Source organism: Theobroma cacao, chromosome 3 (genome assembly GCF_053813885.1).
Source record: "Theobroma cacao isolate CCN51 chromosome 3, ASM5381388v1, whole genome shotgun sequence".
NCBI classification, from domain to species: Eukaryota; Viridiplantae; Streptophyta; class Magnoliopsida; order Malvales; family Malvaceae; genus Theobroma; species Theobroma cacao.
In genome coordinates, this window is record NC_142641.1 from 1,127,287 (window position 1) to 1,144,120 (window position 16,834).

The 16,834-nt window shown below is 37.1% G+C and overlaps 1 protein-coding gene across 2 annotated transcripts in view; it reads right to left on the reverse strand.

The window, feature by feature from the left end:
- Nucleotides 1–367: 367 nt before the first annotated feature.
- Nucleotides 368–16,834, reverse strand: part of LOC148763425 (uncharacterized) — a 40,510-nt gene continuing 24,043 nt past the window's right edge. For both annotated transcript variants that reach the window (XM_088804589.1, XM_088804590.1), the window contains exon 9: nt 368–1,104. In XM_088804589.1, the coding sequence (XP_088660715.1) occupies nt 496–1,104 (609 nt within the window). In that variant the 3' untranslated portion in view covers nt 368–495. The remainder of the gene's footprint in view (nt 1,105–16,834) is intronic.

Here is a 16,834-nt window from a genome sequence, read left to right on the forward strand (position 1 = left end):
TTAGTTATAATTTTATATAGATTTATTAGTTTTCAAAATAAACAGTCTGCCTTAAAAGTGTAAACACCGTTAACAAAAAATATGAAAAGATGAAAATATCATTTCTTTTTTATTAATTTTAAAAATTATTATTATATAATTTTTTTTGAAAAAAAATTCAAGAGATTACCAATCGGTGCTCCCCAAGAGAGGGAGGGAGCACTTTGGAATTTACTTATCTCTGAAAAACTTGTAGAAGTTGCTTACATATATTGAAACACCATTGGTAAACTCTCTTTATACTTTTTTCAATCTTTGAGGGAGAAATATTAGAATCCAGGCTTGTCAAATTTCTGGTAACAGGAAACTTTAACTGAAATAAAGGGGGTTGAGGAGTTTAATGCTTCCCATCCTTGTCCTTGAAAATTGACAATCTCAAGCTTAACAAAATTAGTAGCACTTACAATCACAACTCCACACATCTCCTTTGGAAAACATAAATATAACTATAGTTAACTAGACCCATTTCTTCATTTTCCTATCAAAGATCCCTGGTCCATAGGTTGAGATAGCAATCTTAACAAGAAGTGGAAACTGCAACCACACAAAGAGACCGATTGGAATGCTAGCCAGCAAAACGATTGGAATAACAATCTCTAATTGGCCCTGCAGTATGATAATGACAGTTGAGGAAAAAGCTACCATCATTGTTGCGATAGAAATGAAGAGGGAGGAAAGTCCGATGATCAATTTGTTGGGCAAGGATTTTCGAAAATCCTCTGCTATATATCGTGATGTGAGGATGCCAACGAACATCAACACTGAAGTGGTCGAAGCAAAGAGAGAAATAGCATCTGATATTATGAATAGCTTAAAAAGTTTCTTTGTTAAGAGTAAGGGAACACCAGTGTTCTGATTAAGGCCTCCAGGAACAGTAAAAAGAGCAGCAAACATAATGGTGATGATAAGAGTGCCAACAACCGTAGAGGATTGCGCTATATCCTTCATCCATTTCTCCCCTTCTTTCAATAATTCTGCATGACTTCGATTAAATGCTTCATAAGGAGTTTCCCCTTCAGAATTTCTATGTTCTTTATACGCAGCTGGTATAATGCTTTCCACCTCCTGCGTTCATAATTCATAAAACCAATAAAACTTAGATGACTTATTTTCTTGTCCTTTTTGGATTGAGAAGGGATATAGCATAATTTAACTTCAATGAAATGAATATAGTCATTTATTAAAGCCAAAAGATTTCTTAGGTTTTTTTCCTTTCTCTTATTTATTTTTCATTGTACATTATGTACTCAAGTAAATTTTACAATTAATTTGTCTATAACTTTTTCGCAATATCTCATTTTCTTCCCTGATTAAAAAACTCAGTTTTTCATTCATAATCTTTTGAATTTGTTTCAAATAATCCATTTGTCAACTTCGCGATAGAATTTGTCACATGTATGTTCATCTAAGTGCCACGTACCAAATTTTGTCCATATTTTACCATATTAATGGCATCTTAACATAGTTTGAAACAAATTCAAAAGATCACAAATGAGAAAAAGCGAGCTTTTAGATCATAAATAAAAATAAACATTACAAAAATACTAGGCAATTTCCTTGATAACAACTTAAATTCAGTCATTTTATTTAAGATTTTTCAATAAACTTTAACTTTTATGACTCCATTGCATCATGAACTTCTATTCACATACTAGAGCAAATACATGCAATAGATTATACACGTACATAATAATTTGTGATAAATTTCAGAAAAATTTAATAAGACAGTCAATTCCATATAATAATTTCAATTTTTTTCATCAACAGTCCTAGAACTTGATCGTGTAGGTGTGTTAGCTAGGGATGTTGATGGACAAAGTACCTCTTGATTTTCTTAATTTTGTTTTATCCACATCCAGGCTAGATTGAATTTTAGGATCTTGTGGTTTTGTGTATGTTGTAAAGAACATTAGGAAAAGTGCTTAGTTGTGTTTTTTTACTTAATTCTGATCACTTAATTACTTATAAGGGAGTGATTAAACATCATGCTGGGTCAGGTTGTTGGGACCCTAATTTGTTTTGCTTGGGTTTTTTTGGGTAAAGGATAGAGAGCTATTCCACAATGTTTTCTAAGGTCATGTAGGCATATGAGTATCTGCCACTGAAACTCTGAGTGGTGGATGGATATGGAATTGTATAGATATGATGCAGCACAAGTCAGTTTATATGTAAAAAGAAGTCCTCTGCAAACAACGTTGAAGACTTCGGTTGTTATAAAGGTTCTAGTGCTAATAAAATTGCTTTAAAAAACTCAATAAACTCATTAGTTTAGACTTTGTTTATATATCGTTGCTTTTTGCTTTATTTTTTATTATTTTTCTTTTCTTTTATATTTATTTTTATTTATTTTACTTTTTTTTTGCAAAAAAAAAAGAAGCTAAAAGTTAAAAACAAAAACATCGACCAAAAGGGAACCTTAGTTACAAAAGAATCATGCACTAGTTTTAATACAAAATGAAGCAAGAGAAATAAATTTAGTTATTGATCAAGAAGAAATAATACTAAGATTTGATTTCCACAAGGAACTGACCATTGTAATTAGAATTTGTAGCAGATTGGGCGGGGGAGTGAGCTAAAGATAAAAGAAACAACTTAAATATAGACTTGTGAAATGACTTTTGTATATGGTTTGCTTAATATTTTTTTATATTTCTTTAGCCAAAAATTTACTTTAAAGATTATTTATTTCAGTTTCAATGCAAACCCAATTGATATTCAAAGAAAAATTCTTTTTGAGAAAGAAAATTTTCTATGTGCTTTACTTGACTAAAGCTTTTGTTCTTAGAAGGAGAAATGTTATTGAGCTCTAACATTTTTTTCTTCATAAATCAAATTTTTGGAAAAATGAAAGTGAGTAAATATTTTCACGATTATGCTAAAAGAAAGTCAAAGAATTTATCTTGCAAATATTTATTTTTTGACTTGAATATTAACTGAAAAATATTAAGCTAAAAGTGTATTGTGAGACTTCAAAATGAGGAGGGGGCCGTTCCTAGCTTTATAGATGGGTTTTGGGAGATGGTGAAAGCATATTGTTTTGGTATGATGTGTGGCTTGATGATCCTCTTAAGGAGAGGTTTTCTAGGCTTTTTAATATTGTGACTAAAAAGGAGGCAAAGGTGATGGAATGCTTTAAAAGATTGAGTTTAGAAGGAGTTTATTTGATTGGGAGGTTTTCTCCTTGATTATGTTTTCTTGGCACCTAAGAGAGGCGATAAGTTGGTATGGAAATGGGATAAGAGGGCCTGTTTTTCAGAGAGGAAAATGTCATCCAAATTATGGGGAGTGACACCGCAAGAGGAGAATGGGATACTTCATCGAACATGGAAGTGACCTTTACCACCAAAGGTCCAATGTTTTCTTCTGATTAGCCTACTTGGAATGAATCCCAACAAAAGCCTTTCTGGCATATAGAGGGATGCAAATATCGGAGGAGGAGAAGATGAGCCCAAGGTGTAAGGTATGTATAGATGAAAATAATCACATTCTCTTAAATTGTAAATGAGTGTGGAACTTATGGGGAGAGATTATGAAATGGTGGGAGTGCAAAATGTGCATGCCAAACACAATTGCTCATTTCTTGGAGCAGGCCATGTTTTTACGTGAACAAATGGGATGCAAATTGAATTGGGCATTTGTATGTAGTCCTACGTTGTGGTTGATATGAGGAGCGAGAAATGAGTATGTGTTTATAAAAAAAGGAGTGGGAGATAAATGAGGTTCTTGTAGAGCTTCGAATTTTTACATAAAAGTGAATTGATAATTTGACATAAAGGCATAATTGGATCTTGAGCCACGTGTCTCAAAATCACCTTAGAGACCCTAGTTATAGAAATCTTAAGTTGTTTGAGAGAAAGAAAATGAGTATGAAACTGAATGATAGAGAATTGGAGTGAAATATGGCAAACTATGAAGTATTGATACCTTGAAGGAGGGTATTGATACTTGTTGTCCAAAATACCATGGGGAGCATTTTTTATGAAAAGTATTGATACCTACAATAGAGGTATTGACACTTGAGTTCCTAAATGCCTTGGGAAGCATTTTGCATGATAAGTATTGATAGTTACAAGGGAGGTATCGATACTTAAGGGTCAGAATGCCTTAGAAAGGCATTTTGCATGGGAAGTTTTGATACTTACATTAGACATATCAATACTTCTAACGTGGCAAGCAAAAATAAAAGAAAGGAAACAACCGATTGAGACCTATTTCTTTCTATTTCTCTTCTCTTTCTTTCGCTTTTTTTTCAACTCTATCATTCTCTCTCTTACCCACCTCCAACCCTAGCTTCATATATCACAATTGGAAGCTAGATTGAATGAGCTTACTGTAGACACCTACTTCAAAGAAAAAAGATAAAAAATAAAAAAATGAACGAACAGGAAGGGACTGAGCGTGTGCTCAGCCCCTCCTCCAGTTCATCATTACAGGGCATTAATGCCCCTGAAAGGTAGCCAGATTTAGGGAAGAGTGGTCACCTCCGGCTACCTCCTAAAATTTTGGACAATCTAGTTCTTAAAAGGGGGGGTTTCAAACCGATCTAAAGGGGATTTTTTTTTAGGAGCAAGGAAACCGAGATTCAAAAAAAAAAAGTTTCAAAAAAAAGAAACAGAGAGAAAATACTCCAAAAATCACAGATCCAACAACCAAAAAAACCTTAAGATCTAGCAGCCGATTACCCTAACCACAATCAATGACAAAAAATATAAATGCAAAAATATATATATATATATAAATATATATATATTTATATTTATATATAAAAGAGGGGGTTAGAGAGTGATTTTAATGTATTTTTGGCTTGGGTATTTTAGGAGGAGGAGTTTGGGTGGTTGTTGCCAATTTTTGGAGGGGTTTTTGTGCCTCCGGTGGGGTGTGTAAGTTTGGGGCTGCCACTGGTTAGGAGGAGGGGAGCTGGTTTCGTTGTCGATTAGGAAAAAGGAGTTTGGGCTTGTCACCGGCAGAAGGAAAGAGGTCAAGAAGCAGATCCGAGCAGCACCGATAGTAGGGAGAGGTCCGATCGTTGGTAAAGGAAGGGAGAGTGAAGGCCGACGGCTAAAGGGGAGGGGCCGTGGCTTGAAGCTAGAGAGAAGGGAGAGCATTTGGGCTAGAGAGAGAAAAGGGAAGGTGAAAATAATAGAAAAGGCCAAAAAAGGGGTTTTTATACCCAGGTGTAAGAGAACAAAACGACACCGTTTCAAGGAGCAGGGAACTGAAAGGTTCGAAGCTAAACGGCATCGTATAGAGCAGTGTCACAGGTACCAAACGGTGCGTTTTGGATTCTGCCTTGTGGGCCTCAGGAAGCAGATCGGGTGTAGCAGATTTGGGCTTCTGTGGGCCATTGAGCTGGACTAAACTGAGCCCAGAAAGGTATAATCATTTTCTTTGATATGGGTTTGTTTCAATTAATTTTGGGTCTAACCCATTTTGTTAAATAAAATACATTTTTTTGTTATAATTTAAACCATATTAGGAAAGGTTATTTATATATAATTATATATGTATTGAATGTTTATTTTAATCAAAATAAAAAAAAATAATAACACATGATACAAATATAAAAATTATAAAAAAATAATAATAATAACTCATGATACAAATATAAAAATTATAAAAAAAATAATAATATAATGAAACGGTTATTTGAGTACTACTACCTAAAAAGGGCAAAGAATTGCCTATTTCGGGTGGAGTTTTTGGGAGTGAAGTTCGAGACGGATTTTCATCGAAGCGTCGGGATAAATCTGAACTCTAAACTTCAATACCCATTAAATCAAATAATTGTTGTCAAAAATAATATATAAAAGAAAATTTATATAATGTTGCATGTGAATTTAAATTAATATAATTAGTTAATTAGCTTAAATAAATATTACTAAATAAAGATAATTTAATCGTTTAAAAATTAATTAATTATTTATTTGATAAGCTATATAATCAAGTAAAATATTAATCAACAACGTTAATTAAATGATATGGATTTAAATAGAAAACAAAAAATATATAAAATAAATAAATAATTCATAAAAAAATAATAAATAACAATAAACATATAAACAAAATGATAAATTATTAAACACATAATTGGGTGAATTATGAACCACCTAAGTTAATAAACACGTGCATGTAGATATTATCATTTTATCTTGTAATAGCATGCCACGTTTATCTTGCAAATGGTACGGAAGTTCCGATGATGGAATTTTCTCGAAAAACTTGTAGAAATGAGTTTTTTTCGAGGATATCTGTAGGTGAGGAAAATTTCGAGACTTCACCAAAGCGTTGGGATGGTCTTCGAATAATTTTTCAATAAAAGACTGCCAACCCCATTATTTAAAATAAACAAGTCACGACATCATTTTACGCTTGCATCATGTGCCTACGTAAAACCGACTAAAAGACTCGATTAGTCAATTTTATAAAAAATCAATTAATAAGCGGGGATTAAATCTAAAGTAGGCAATAATAGGATAACTTAAGATTAAATGGTACCGTTCAGGGAACGGGCGCCACGGAGATGCTAACCCTTCTCCGTGGGTAACCGCACTCCCGAACCCATCTATAAAAAAAACGTGGATCAGTTCTCGTTCTTTCGACGAACCTAAAATTAATTTAGAACTTCGTTAATTAGAATCGGATTAATATGTGTCCAATCGCACCTAGATAAAAGATGATTGGTGGCGATTCCTAAACATTTAATTTTCGTCTGCGTCTGGCGATCGGGTTCTCGGACCCGCACATTATGATAGATGGCGACTCCACTAGGGAAATTGAGAGTCAAGCCATTAATTAATCATAAGTTATCTTAAGCCTTAAATAATTTGTTGTCTTCCCTAGCATCAATTCTGCATATTTTTGTTTAATGCATTCATTTATTTTGCTATTATTACTTCACTGTTTTTAATAATTGTTAGAAATTTAAGATAAGAGGAGTGTGAAATTATTGGTCCAAGGTTAGTATATTTCTTCTCACACACTACACATCTTGCATTCATGCATAAGCCTTCCACCTGGGCTTTGTCCTTAATTAGGAATGAGTTAAGTAGCTACGCTCTCGTGAGGTGATAATCTTCGCATGGGCTAGTGAAGACTCCCACTCAGATCGAACCTAGTCCGTTTAAAGCCTGTAATGGGTGAAGACCGGGGTGCCTTACTAGTTCGTGTGGACGACTATAAGGAGTGATTTGGGAACCTTTAGCTCTATTTTCAACCCAAACTCAGCATGTAAAATGCCGAGAGTCGTCTTTGCTTAGGTAGAGCTTCATCCGTGAGAATATACTTTTTGACTAGGTACACATGAAGGAATTTTCATAATCTCCTTGTTCTAAATTCTTCTCCACGAAGTAATAAAGGTATCATGTTATTAATTATTCATCTTTTGAAATTTTTGTTTACGGTACTGACTTAAACTTTTTGTCATATGCATTTTTGCATCATAATTTTGCATATAGGAAAAGTATTTGTCACCTGACAACCGTTGATAGAGTAGATCCAATTGCATACATGCAGTCATCATGGCCATTTTCAAGTTACGATGAAATATACGAAGTGACTCAGCACATGGCGAGTGCCCAACAAAGTGAGGGAGATTGCTTGTCAAAAGATCACTTCTCATAACTACCTGATAGGGTCCACATTGATTTTAAACAGAATGACTTCACCGATTTGCTTGACATATGGGATAGATGGAGGGCCACCACTTGAGCAAGTTTCGATAAGAAATATGGCCACATAGCCCGACTTCTTAAGGTCCAGATTGATGAACAGTTGTTGAAGGCCATTGTGCAATTTTGGGATCCGTCGTACAGGTGCTTCATGTTTAATGAAGTGGATATGGTCCCCACAATCGAAGAGTACTCGGCTCTCTTACAAATTGACCTTGATAATCCGGATAAGATATATTAGAAAGGACAAAAGATCGGACATAGGCGAAAGTTAGCCAAGATGATGGGTATTACCCCGACGAAAGTTGACCAAAACCTAAGGAAAAAGGGAGACAATGAATGTATCCCATGGAGTTTTCTACGTGGCTATATCATGAAGCATCGGGACACCGAGCAAGGACAGCTTGTGTTGGCCTTGAGAATTTATGGGCTAGTGATCTTTCCCAAAGTCTTGGGACATATAGAGGTTGAAATTATAGATTTCTTCGAGCAAGTCATCAATAAGGCTAACGCTTCACCCTCTATTCTAGCAGAAACTCTCAGATCACTAAATTATTATCGGAGAAAGGGGGAAGGACGATTTGTGGGATGCGCATAGCTTCTTTCCATCTAGTTAGTAAGTCACTTTGAATGCAAGGTCGATAAGTTCAGAAAGCCATTTCATCTGCAAAGTGCCCCTATCAGAGAATTTTGTGAGAGTGAATGGCTAGAAAATAGGACTAAGGAACAATGGATCTCAAGGCTTCAGAAACTCATAAGTGTGGAAGTAATGTGGAGAGCTCCGTGGATGCCTCATCACTCGGTCTTGTACAAATGCAGAGATGAACCTTGGGTGCCGTTAATGGGGCCATGGGGAGCAATCAGCTACGTGCCAATCATGGTGAGAAGACAATTTGGGTCAGAGCAGTTTGTATCGATGACACACCGACTTAATAATTTGGAGTTTGCTTATGGAGAGTCGGGTTTTCTGAAAAGGATTGAGGAGATTAAGCAAGCTTGGAAGAAAACCAGCCGAGTTGACTAAGGGAGGTACACCAATGAAGTAACTACCTGATATTAGATATGGCATGACCAACGAGTTAAGGATGTGGTATATCCGAAGGAAGATGCACTGCGTGGCCCAGTTGATCCGGAACCACGAGATGCTTTGCTCGAAAGTGAGTTGGCTCGAAAGAAGTTCGAAGTTGAAAATGCCAGTTGGAAGCAACGGTATGAAGACCTTCAAAAAGAGTGTGAGAAAATGAAAAAAGAAGTAATTGAACAAAGAAAGAAGGTCCGAAAAATAGATAGTAATTCGGAAGGGAAGTATGAGAGCTTGAATAATAAGTTTTCTGCCACAACTAGTGAACTTCAAAGGGAAATACAAGTGAGAGAAAATCGAGGCAATGAACTTCAAGCGTACAATGATGGACTAAGAAATCAAGTGCGATTCCAACAAGAGTCCATCCAATTACTAAGACAGGAATATGAAGAGCTCGAAGGGGTCATGACGACTTATCAACAAGAATATGAACGCCTCAAGCAACAGAGCACCAGAATTCAAGAGTGGGGTGAATCCTACAGACAAGCTTATATTGAGAAACACGGCCAGATGGATTACTTGGTTTGGCAAATGAGGGAGGTGGCTTACAAGGCAAGAAGCATGGCTTGGAAGACGGACATATTAAGGAGCCAAGTCTTTCCAGTTGGAAAACAAGAGCAACAGTTCATTAAGTATTTAGATGAGGTGTGTAGCCATTATAATAAAATTGGTGAATATTTCTAGATGACCCCTGAGTTGTAATGAAAGACAATATCTTATGCAATAGATGACTTTGTTGTTGGGTGTCATGTGACGAATACTTTTACAATCATTCATATATGCATAAATCATCATTTCATGACAATAAGTATTTTCACCTAAAAATAAAGATAATGGGTTCATTTCTTTAGTTCATTCATGCATCGAATATGCATCTAATTCATGTTTATGATTACAATAAGGTTCCAAAAATAGCTCAACCACCTAAGCCAAGTGACCAACGTGTTCATAATACGCGTCGGTGAGCAAGGATCATGGAAGAAGAGTAAAGAGAGCGAATGGATAGAATGAAAAGAGCTCAAGAAGAAATGAGAGAACAGTTAGCAAAGATGATGGATTGATGACAAGCTTAAGTAAAGGAAAAAGAGTTACGGAAGAGTCAGCTTCGTCAGAAAACCCACCAGCTCAAGACACTGGAAACCAAAGGGATGATCCACCTTATCCCCCAGGGTTCACTCCACCACATGCCCAAACCTCTAAAAAGATCCACTCTCAAGTGATGCCATCCGTTTATTACAATGCACCACCCCTGATGGGCCATCAACTAACTCATGGGCAATTTGGGCCGTATTCTGGGATAAATCCTGCTGAACCAATATATGTCCCAGATTTAGACGATCCAAAAGAGCTAGAGAAACTAAGAAAGGACTAATCACAAACAGGAAAAAAATGAAAAAGATCAGAAAAAGTATGATTTGTTGGAAGAGCGTCTTCGTGCTATCGAATTAGTTGATAGGTTCGGTACCATGGATGCAATCGAACTATGCTTAGTGCCTGATGTACTAATCCCGACCAAGTTCAAAGTTTCAAAATTTGAAAAATATGACGGAACAAAGTGTCCCATGGCACATATTACTATGTATTATCGAAAAATGGCTGCACAATCTCATGATGACAAGCTACTGATCCATTTTTTCCAAGATAGCTTGATTGGGTCAGTTGCTCGGTGGTACATACAACTAGATCAAAATCGTATTAAGACTTGGAAAGATCTAACAAGAGCCTTCATAGCCCAATACAAGCATGTGACTGAATTAGCCCCTGATCGATTGTCATTGCAAACTATGGAAAAGAAACAAAGTAAGAGTTTTAAGGAATATGCCCAAAGGTGGAGGGATACCGGAGCGCAAGTTTAGCCACCTCTCACTGATAAGGAAATGATTGTGTTGTTCATAAACACACTCTGAGCTCCATTTTACGAACGCTTAATCGGCAACGCCACGAAAAAACTTTAATGATTTGGTTTTATCTGGAAAAATAATAGAATAAGCTATCAAAAGTGGAAAAATTTAAGGGCAAGAGGTTGCTAGCTTAAAGAAAGGGAGTATGCCCAAGAGAAAAGAAGGAGATGTACAAGTAGTTGCCCATGACAAACAACAGACCAACAACTTTAACCCATATTACCCGTACCCCCCATACCAACCCTTCTATCCGAACATGGGCATCGCACAAAACCTATATGTGTACCAACCTGCCCCACAGCCAATGTTTCAGACCAATGTTCTCCCACAAGCTCCACCACCAAGACCGGTAGCTTCAACCAATAATTCTGGCAATGGTCAAAGAGGACCTAAAACTACCCCAGAAAAATCTAAGTTTGATCCTATCCCAATTCCTTACACTACATTGTTGCCATAACTCATAAAAAATCGACTCCTTGCTTGAACCCCTTTAGAACCACTTCGACCTCCTTTTTCGAAATGGTATGACTCGAATGCGCATTATGATTACCATTTTGGAATTCAAGGACACTCCACGAAGAATTGTATTGCATTAAAACATAAAGTCCAAGTGCTCATCAAGGTAAGACTTTTGAATTTTGCTAAAAAAGACAATTCAAATGTTGATGGGAATCCCTTGCCTAACCATGGAAGTTTGACAGTGAACGCCATATATGAAGAGACGATTCGACGGGTGAAAAGGAATTTCAATGAAATTCAAATGCCGATGGATAAAGTGTTTGAGGCATTGTTCAAAATAAATGCCATCACTCCAGAACCCATAGACACAAAGGAATTGGGGCATGATCTCACTCATTCTTGCAAATTTCATATGGGGGCAATTGGGCATTCCATCAAGATTGTAATAGCTTTCGTTGTAAGTTACAAAAATTGATGGATTCATCGGTAATTGAATTTTATGAAGAAGGCGAAGAGGATTTAGTCGGAACCATAAATGAAGATACCCTAGTTGAAGTAGCATCAGGTTCATCTGAGGTGAATAAACCTAAACCTCTGACCATCTTTTATGAAGAAAACAAGAGTCTGACGAATGATACATCCCCTATTGTTGTCAAAAATGACATCACTATTGAAATTCCTATCTCGTTCCAGTACAAGAGTGAGAAGGCTGTTCCTTGGAATTACTAATGTAATATCTTAAGTATGGCCCTCTTTACTTCACAAGTATCTTCTACAGATCTGACTGGTGTGGGAGGAATAACGCGAAGTGGACGATGTTATTCTCCTGAGGTAGCAGAAAGGGTTGAAAAAGGAAAATACAAACAAGGAGAAGATATGAAAGAAGCAATTACTTTTCTCAAAGACCAAACCACCGAACCTTCAGTTGCTCCGAACAACGAGATTAAAAGGCCTGTTACGAAAAAAGAAGCAGGTGAATTTCTCAAATTTATCAAACACAGTGAGTATAGTGTGGTGGAGCAATTAACGAGAATGCTTGCTATTATCTCGCTGTTATCTTTGCTTCTGAATTTGGAAGCACACAAGAATGCGCTACTTAAGGTCCTAAATCAAGCTTACGTGGCTCATGATATATCGGTGGAAAAGTTGGTTCATATCGTGGGAAACATTACGATGGGGAACTTCATTGCCTTTAATGATGAGAAAAATCCATCGGGTGGCCGAGGAAGTAATAAAGCTTTGCACATTACCATCCAATGCAAGGACCACGTCGTACCTAGGGTCTTGATCGACAATGGCTCAGCTTAAAATGTCATGTCTCGCTCTACCTTAATCAAGTTGCCTGTAGACCTATCCTATATTAGAACCAGCCATATGGTTGTAAGGGCTTTTGATGGAACCATAAGGAAGGTGGTAGGAGACATCGAACTACTGATAAAAATTAGCCTTTGCATTTTTTAGGTCCAATTTCAAGTCATGGACATCGCCTCATCCTACAATTGCTTACTAAGGCATCCATGGATTCATATGGCGGGAGCCATACCCTCTTCCCTTCATCAAAAGGTTAAATTCATAGTTGAGGGCAATTGATAAGTGTATCTGCGAAAGAAGACAAACTGGCTATTCAACCCTCATCTGCCCCCTATGTAGAGGCAACAGAAGAAGTCCCAGAATGCTCCTTCAAGTCTTTTGAATTTGTTAATGCTACTTATGTATGTGAAGGAGAAATGATACCAACTCCTCGTTTGTCAGTAGCAACTGAAATGGGGGTAAAGCAGACAGTGGGAAAAAGATGCCATGCAGGTTTGGGGCTAAGAAAGAATTTACAAGGAATTAACCGTTCTTGTACTCGAATAAAGAATGAAGAAAGGTTTGGTTTGGGGTACAAGCCTACCAAAGAAGAGAGAAGGAAATTGGCAACTTAAAAGAAGATTAAAAGGATGACTCAGCTTGAGGGAAAGGAAGAGGAATTTGGGAAATGGACAATTTCGTACTTATATGAGACTTTTCGCTTTGCAGGTTTCATTCATCCCGAAGCACCAACAAAGGTCAATCAGGTTCTGCAGATGTTTGATGAGTTGTCAGTCCATATGATCAAAGGTGAAGAACCTAACGAGAAGGTCTTTGTGGTGTATCCAATACTACTAGGAGAGGAGTTAACCAATTGGACAACCACGGAATTGCCCATCATCTTTAAGTCTTTGGAAATGTAATGAACAATTTTATCTAAATGCTTATGCCCAAGGGTGTTAAGAGTAATTTCTTGTTTGAGTAGGGCTTTTTGTTACCTTCATCATTTAAATAAATGACAATGCACAATGTGTTTCACAATTCATCAACCTTTTTGCATATTTACTTTCATCTATTCTTTTAGCCAATAAATACTTGCCCATACACATGTTCAATTTTACCTATTTGTAGGTCTTTAAATAATGAATATGAAGACAATCTGGAGAACAATTTGAATTTTGATTTCGAGATAATTCCAAACATTGATGAATTGAAAAATGAAGAGGAGGTGGATGACTATGGTATGCCGTGCAGGTTTGTCGAGAATGTTGGAACAGGAGGAAAGAGAGATTTTACCTAATCAGGAACTCACAGAAATGATTAACCTCGAAAATGAGGAAGAAAAGAAAGAGGTTAAGATTGACACCTCGTTGTCATCTAATGAACGACAGAAGCTAGAAGAACTACTTCGTGAATATGTGGATGTGTTTGCTTGGTCATATTAGGACATGCCAGGTCTCAATACTGACCTTGTCATCCATAAGTTCTCTTTGAGATCAGACTGCAAGCCTATTAAACAGAAATTGAGAAGAATGAAGCCAGAAATGTTGCTGAAGATTAAAGAAGAAGTAAAAAAGCAATTTGACGCTAGGTTCTTGGAGGTGGCCAAGTATCCTGAATGGGTAGCTAATATAGTCTCGGTTTCTAAGAAGGATGGAAAAGTTCGAATGTGCATCGATTACAGGGATTTGAACAGAGCGAGTCCGAAAGATAGCTTCCCTTTGCCACATATTGATACTCTTGTGGACAACACAGCAAAGCATGCTTTATTCTCATTTATGGATGGTTTTTTCGGTTACAATCAGATCAAGATGGCACTCGAAGATATGGAAAAAATGACATTCATAACCATGTGGGGAACGTTTTGATACAAAGTAATGCCATATAGATTGAAGAATGCAGGTGCCACCTACTAAAGGGCAATGGTAGCTTTGTTTCACAATATGATGCATAAAGAGATAGAGGTATATGTGGATGACATGATTGCAAAATCTCATACAGAAAGGGATCATACTGTCAATCTCAAGAAGCTGTTTGAGAGATTGCGAAAGTTTCAGCTCAAGTTGAATCTTGCAAAATGTACTTTTAGTGTAACTTTTGAAAAATTGTTGGGGTTCATAGTAAGTGAAAAAGGAATTGAAGTGGACTCGGATAAGATACGAGCTATTCAAGAGCTGCCACCTCCTAAAACGCAAAAAGAAGTGAGAGGATTTTTAGGGAGGTTGAATTACATTGCTCGATTTATATCCCAGCTCACCTGCAAATGTGATCCAATCTTCAAGCTGCTTCGAAAACGAGACCTAAGAGAGTGGAATGAAGAATGTCAAATAGCCTTTGTCAAATAGCTCACAAATCCACCGATGTTGGTGCCACCGACGGTTGAAAAACCTCTTATTTTGTATTTGACTGTGAACAAGAATTCTATGGGATGTGTACTGGGGCAACATGATGAAACTGGGAAGAAAGAACAGGCCATATATTACTTGAGCAAGAAATTCATAGAGTATGAGTCCAAATACTCTGAACTCGAAAAGATGTGTTGTGCGCTAGCATGGATCGCCTAGAGGCTCCGACCATATATGTTGTATCACACAACATGGTTGGTGGCGAAATTAGATCCCATCAAGTATAATTTTGAAAAACCCTTCTTGTCTGGGAGAATTTCTGAGTATGATATTGTGTATGTGTCCTAAAAATCAATCAAAGGGAGCGTCATCACTAATTTCCTCACAGATCGAGATAATGAGGATTATGAGTCTGTAAGTTTCAATTTTCTAGATGAATATTTGATGGTCGTCTTGCGTATAGAAAAAGACAATCTCAATGAACTTAATCCATGGAAGATGTATTTTGATTGAGCATCCAATGCTTTAGGGTACGGAATTGGGGCAGTGTTGATTTCTCCAAATGGAAAGTACTATCCAGCCACGGCGAGATTGAATTTCAATTGTACTAATAATATAACGGAGTATGAGGCGTTGGTAATGGGATTACAAGCAGGCAATCGAGATGAAGGTCGACGCGATAGAGGTTTACGGAGATTCGACTTTGGTGATATGTCAAATGAGAGGCGAATGGAAAACTAGAGATTCTAAACTAGTTCCATATAAAAAGCTGGTAACAAAACTAAGCAAACAGTTCAAGAAAATTAGCTTCAACCATTTGCCTCGAGAAGAAAATCAACTTGTTGATGCTTTGGCCACTCTCGTAGCAATGTTCAAAATAAAAGAAGCGGCTGATGTACCCCCTTTTGATTTAGAAGTCCGTGAAGTCTCCGCACACTACTTGAATGTTGAGGAAGAGGTTGACGGTAAGCCGTGGTATCATGATATCATGCAATACATCAAGCACCGAGCATATCCTGAGAATGTCACGGACAATGACAAGCAAACTCTTAGAAGATTAGCAATGGATTTCTTCCTTAGCGGAGAAGTGCTCTACAAAAGAAGTCGAGATCAAGTACTTTTGAGATGTGTATATGTTACGGAAGCCAACAAAATAATGAAAGAAGTCCACGAAGAAACTTGTGGAGCTCATGCTAATGGACATATGTTGGTTAGACAAATTATGAGAGCTGGTTATTATTGGTTGACGTTGGAATCAGACTGCATAAATTTTGCTCGAAAATGCCATAAGTGTCAAGTTTATGCAGATAAAATCCATACTCCACCAGTCCAATTACACATTTTCATAGCACCTTGACCATTTTCAATGTGGGAAATGGATGTGATTGGGCTTATTACACCAAAAGCCTCTAATAGACATCGGTTCATATTGGTGGCCATTGATTATTTCACGAAATGGGTAGAAGCAGCTTCTTATGCCAATGTGACACAAAAGGTGGCGTGTAGGTTCATCCAAAGGGAGATTATATGTCGGTATGGGCTGCCGAAAAGGATCATTGCTGATAATGCAAGCAATTTGAATGGTGCGATGGTGAAGGAGGTTTGTGTTAAATTCAAGATCAAGCATCATAACTCAACAACTTACCGTTTGAAGATGAACGAAGCGGTAGAGGCAGCCAACAAAAATATCAAAAAGATTGTCGAAAAGATGACTGAAGTTTATAAAGACTGGCATGAGAAACTTCCTTTTGCCTTGGATGCATATCGAACTTCTGTGTGTACCTCCACCGGGGCAACTACATACTCATTAGTATATGGTACAGAGGCAGTTTTACCTGTTGAAGTAGAAATCCCATCATTGAAGGTGTTGATGGAAACAGAATTGGAAGATGCTGAGTGGGTCCGCTCTCGCTTTGAGCAATTGAATTTGATTGAAGAAAAAAGGCTCGCGGCTTTTTGTCATGGCCAGATGTACCAACGAAGCATGATGCGAACATACGAGAAAAAGTTCGTCCCAGGCAGTTCCTAGAAGGAAAGCTGGTTCTCAAGAGA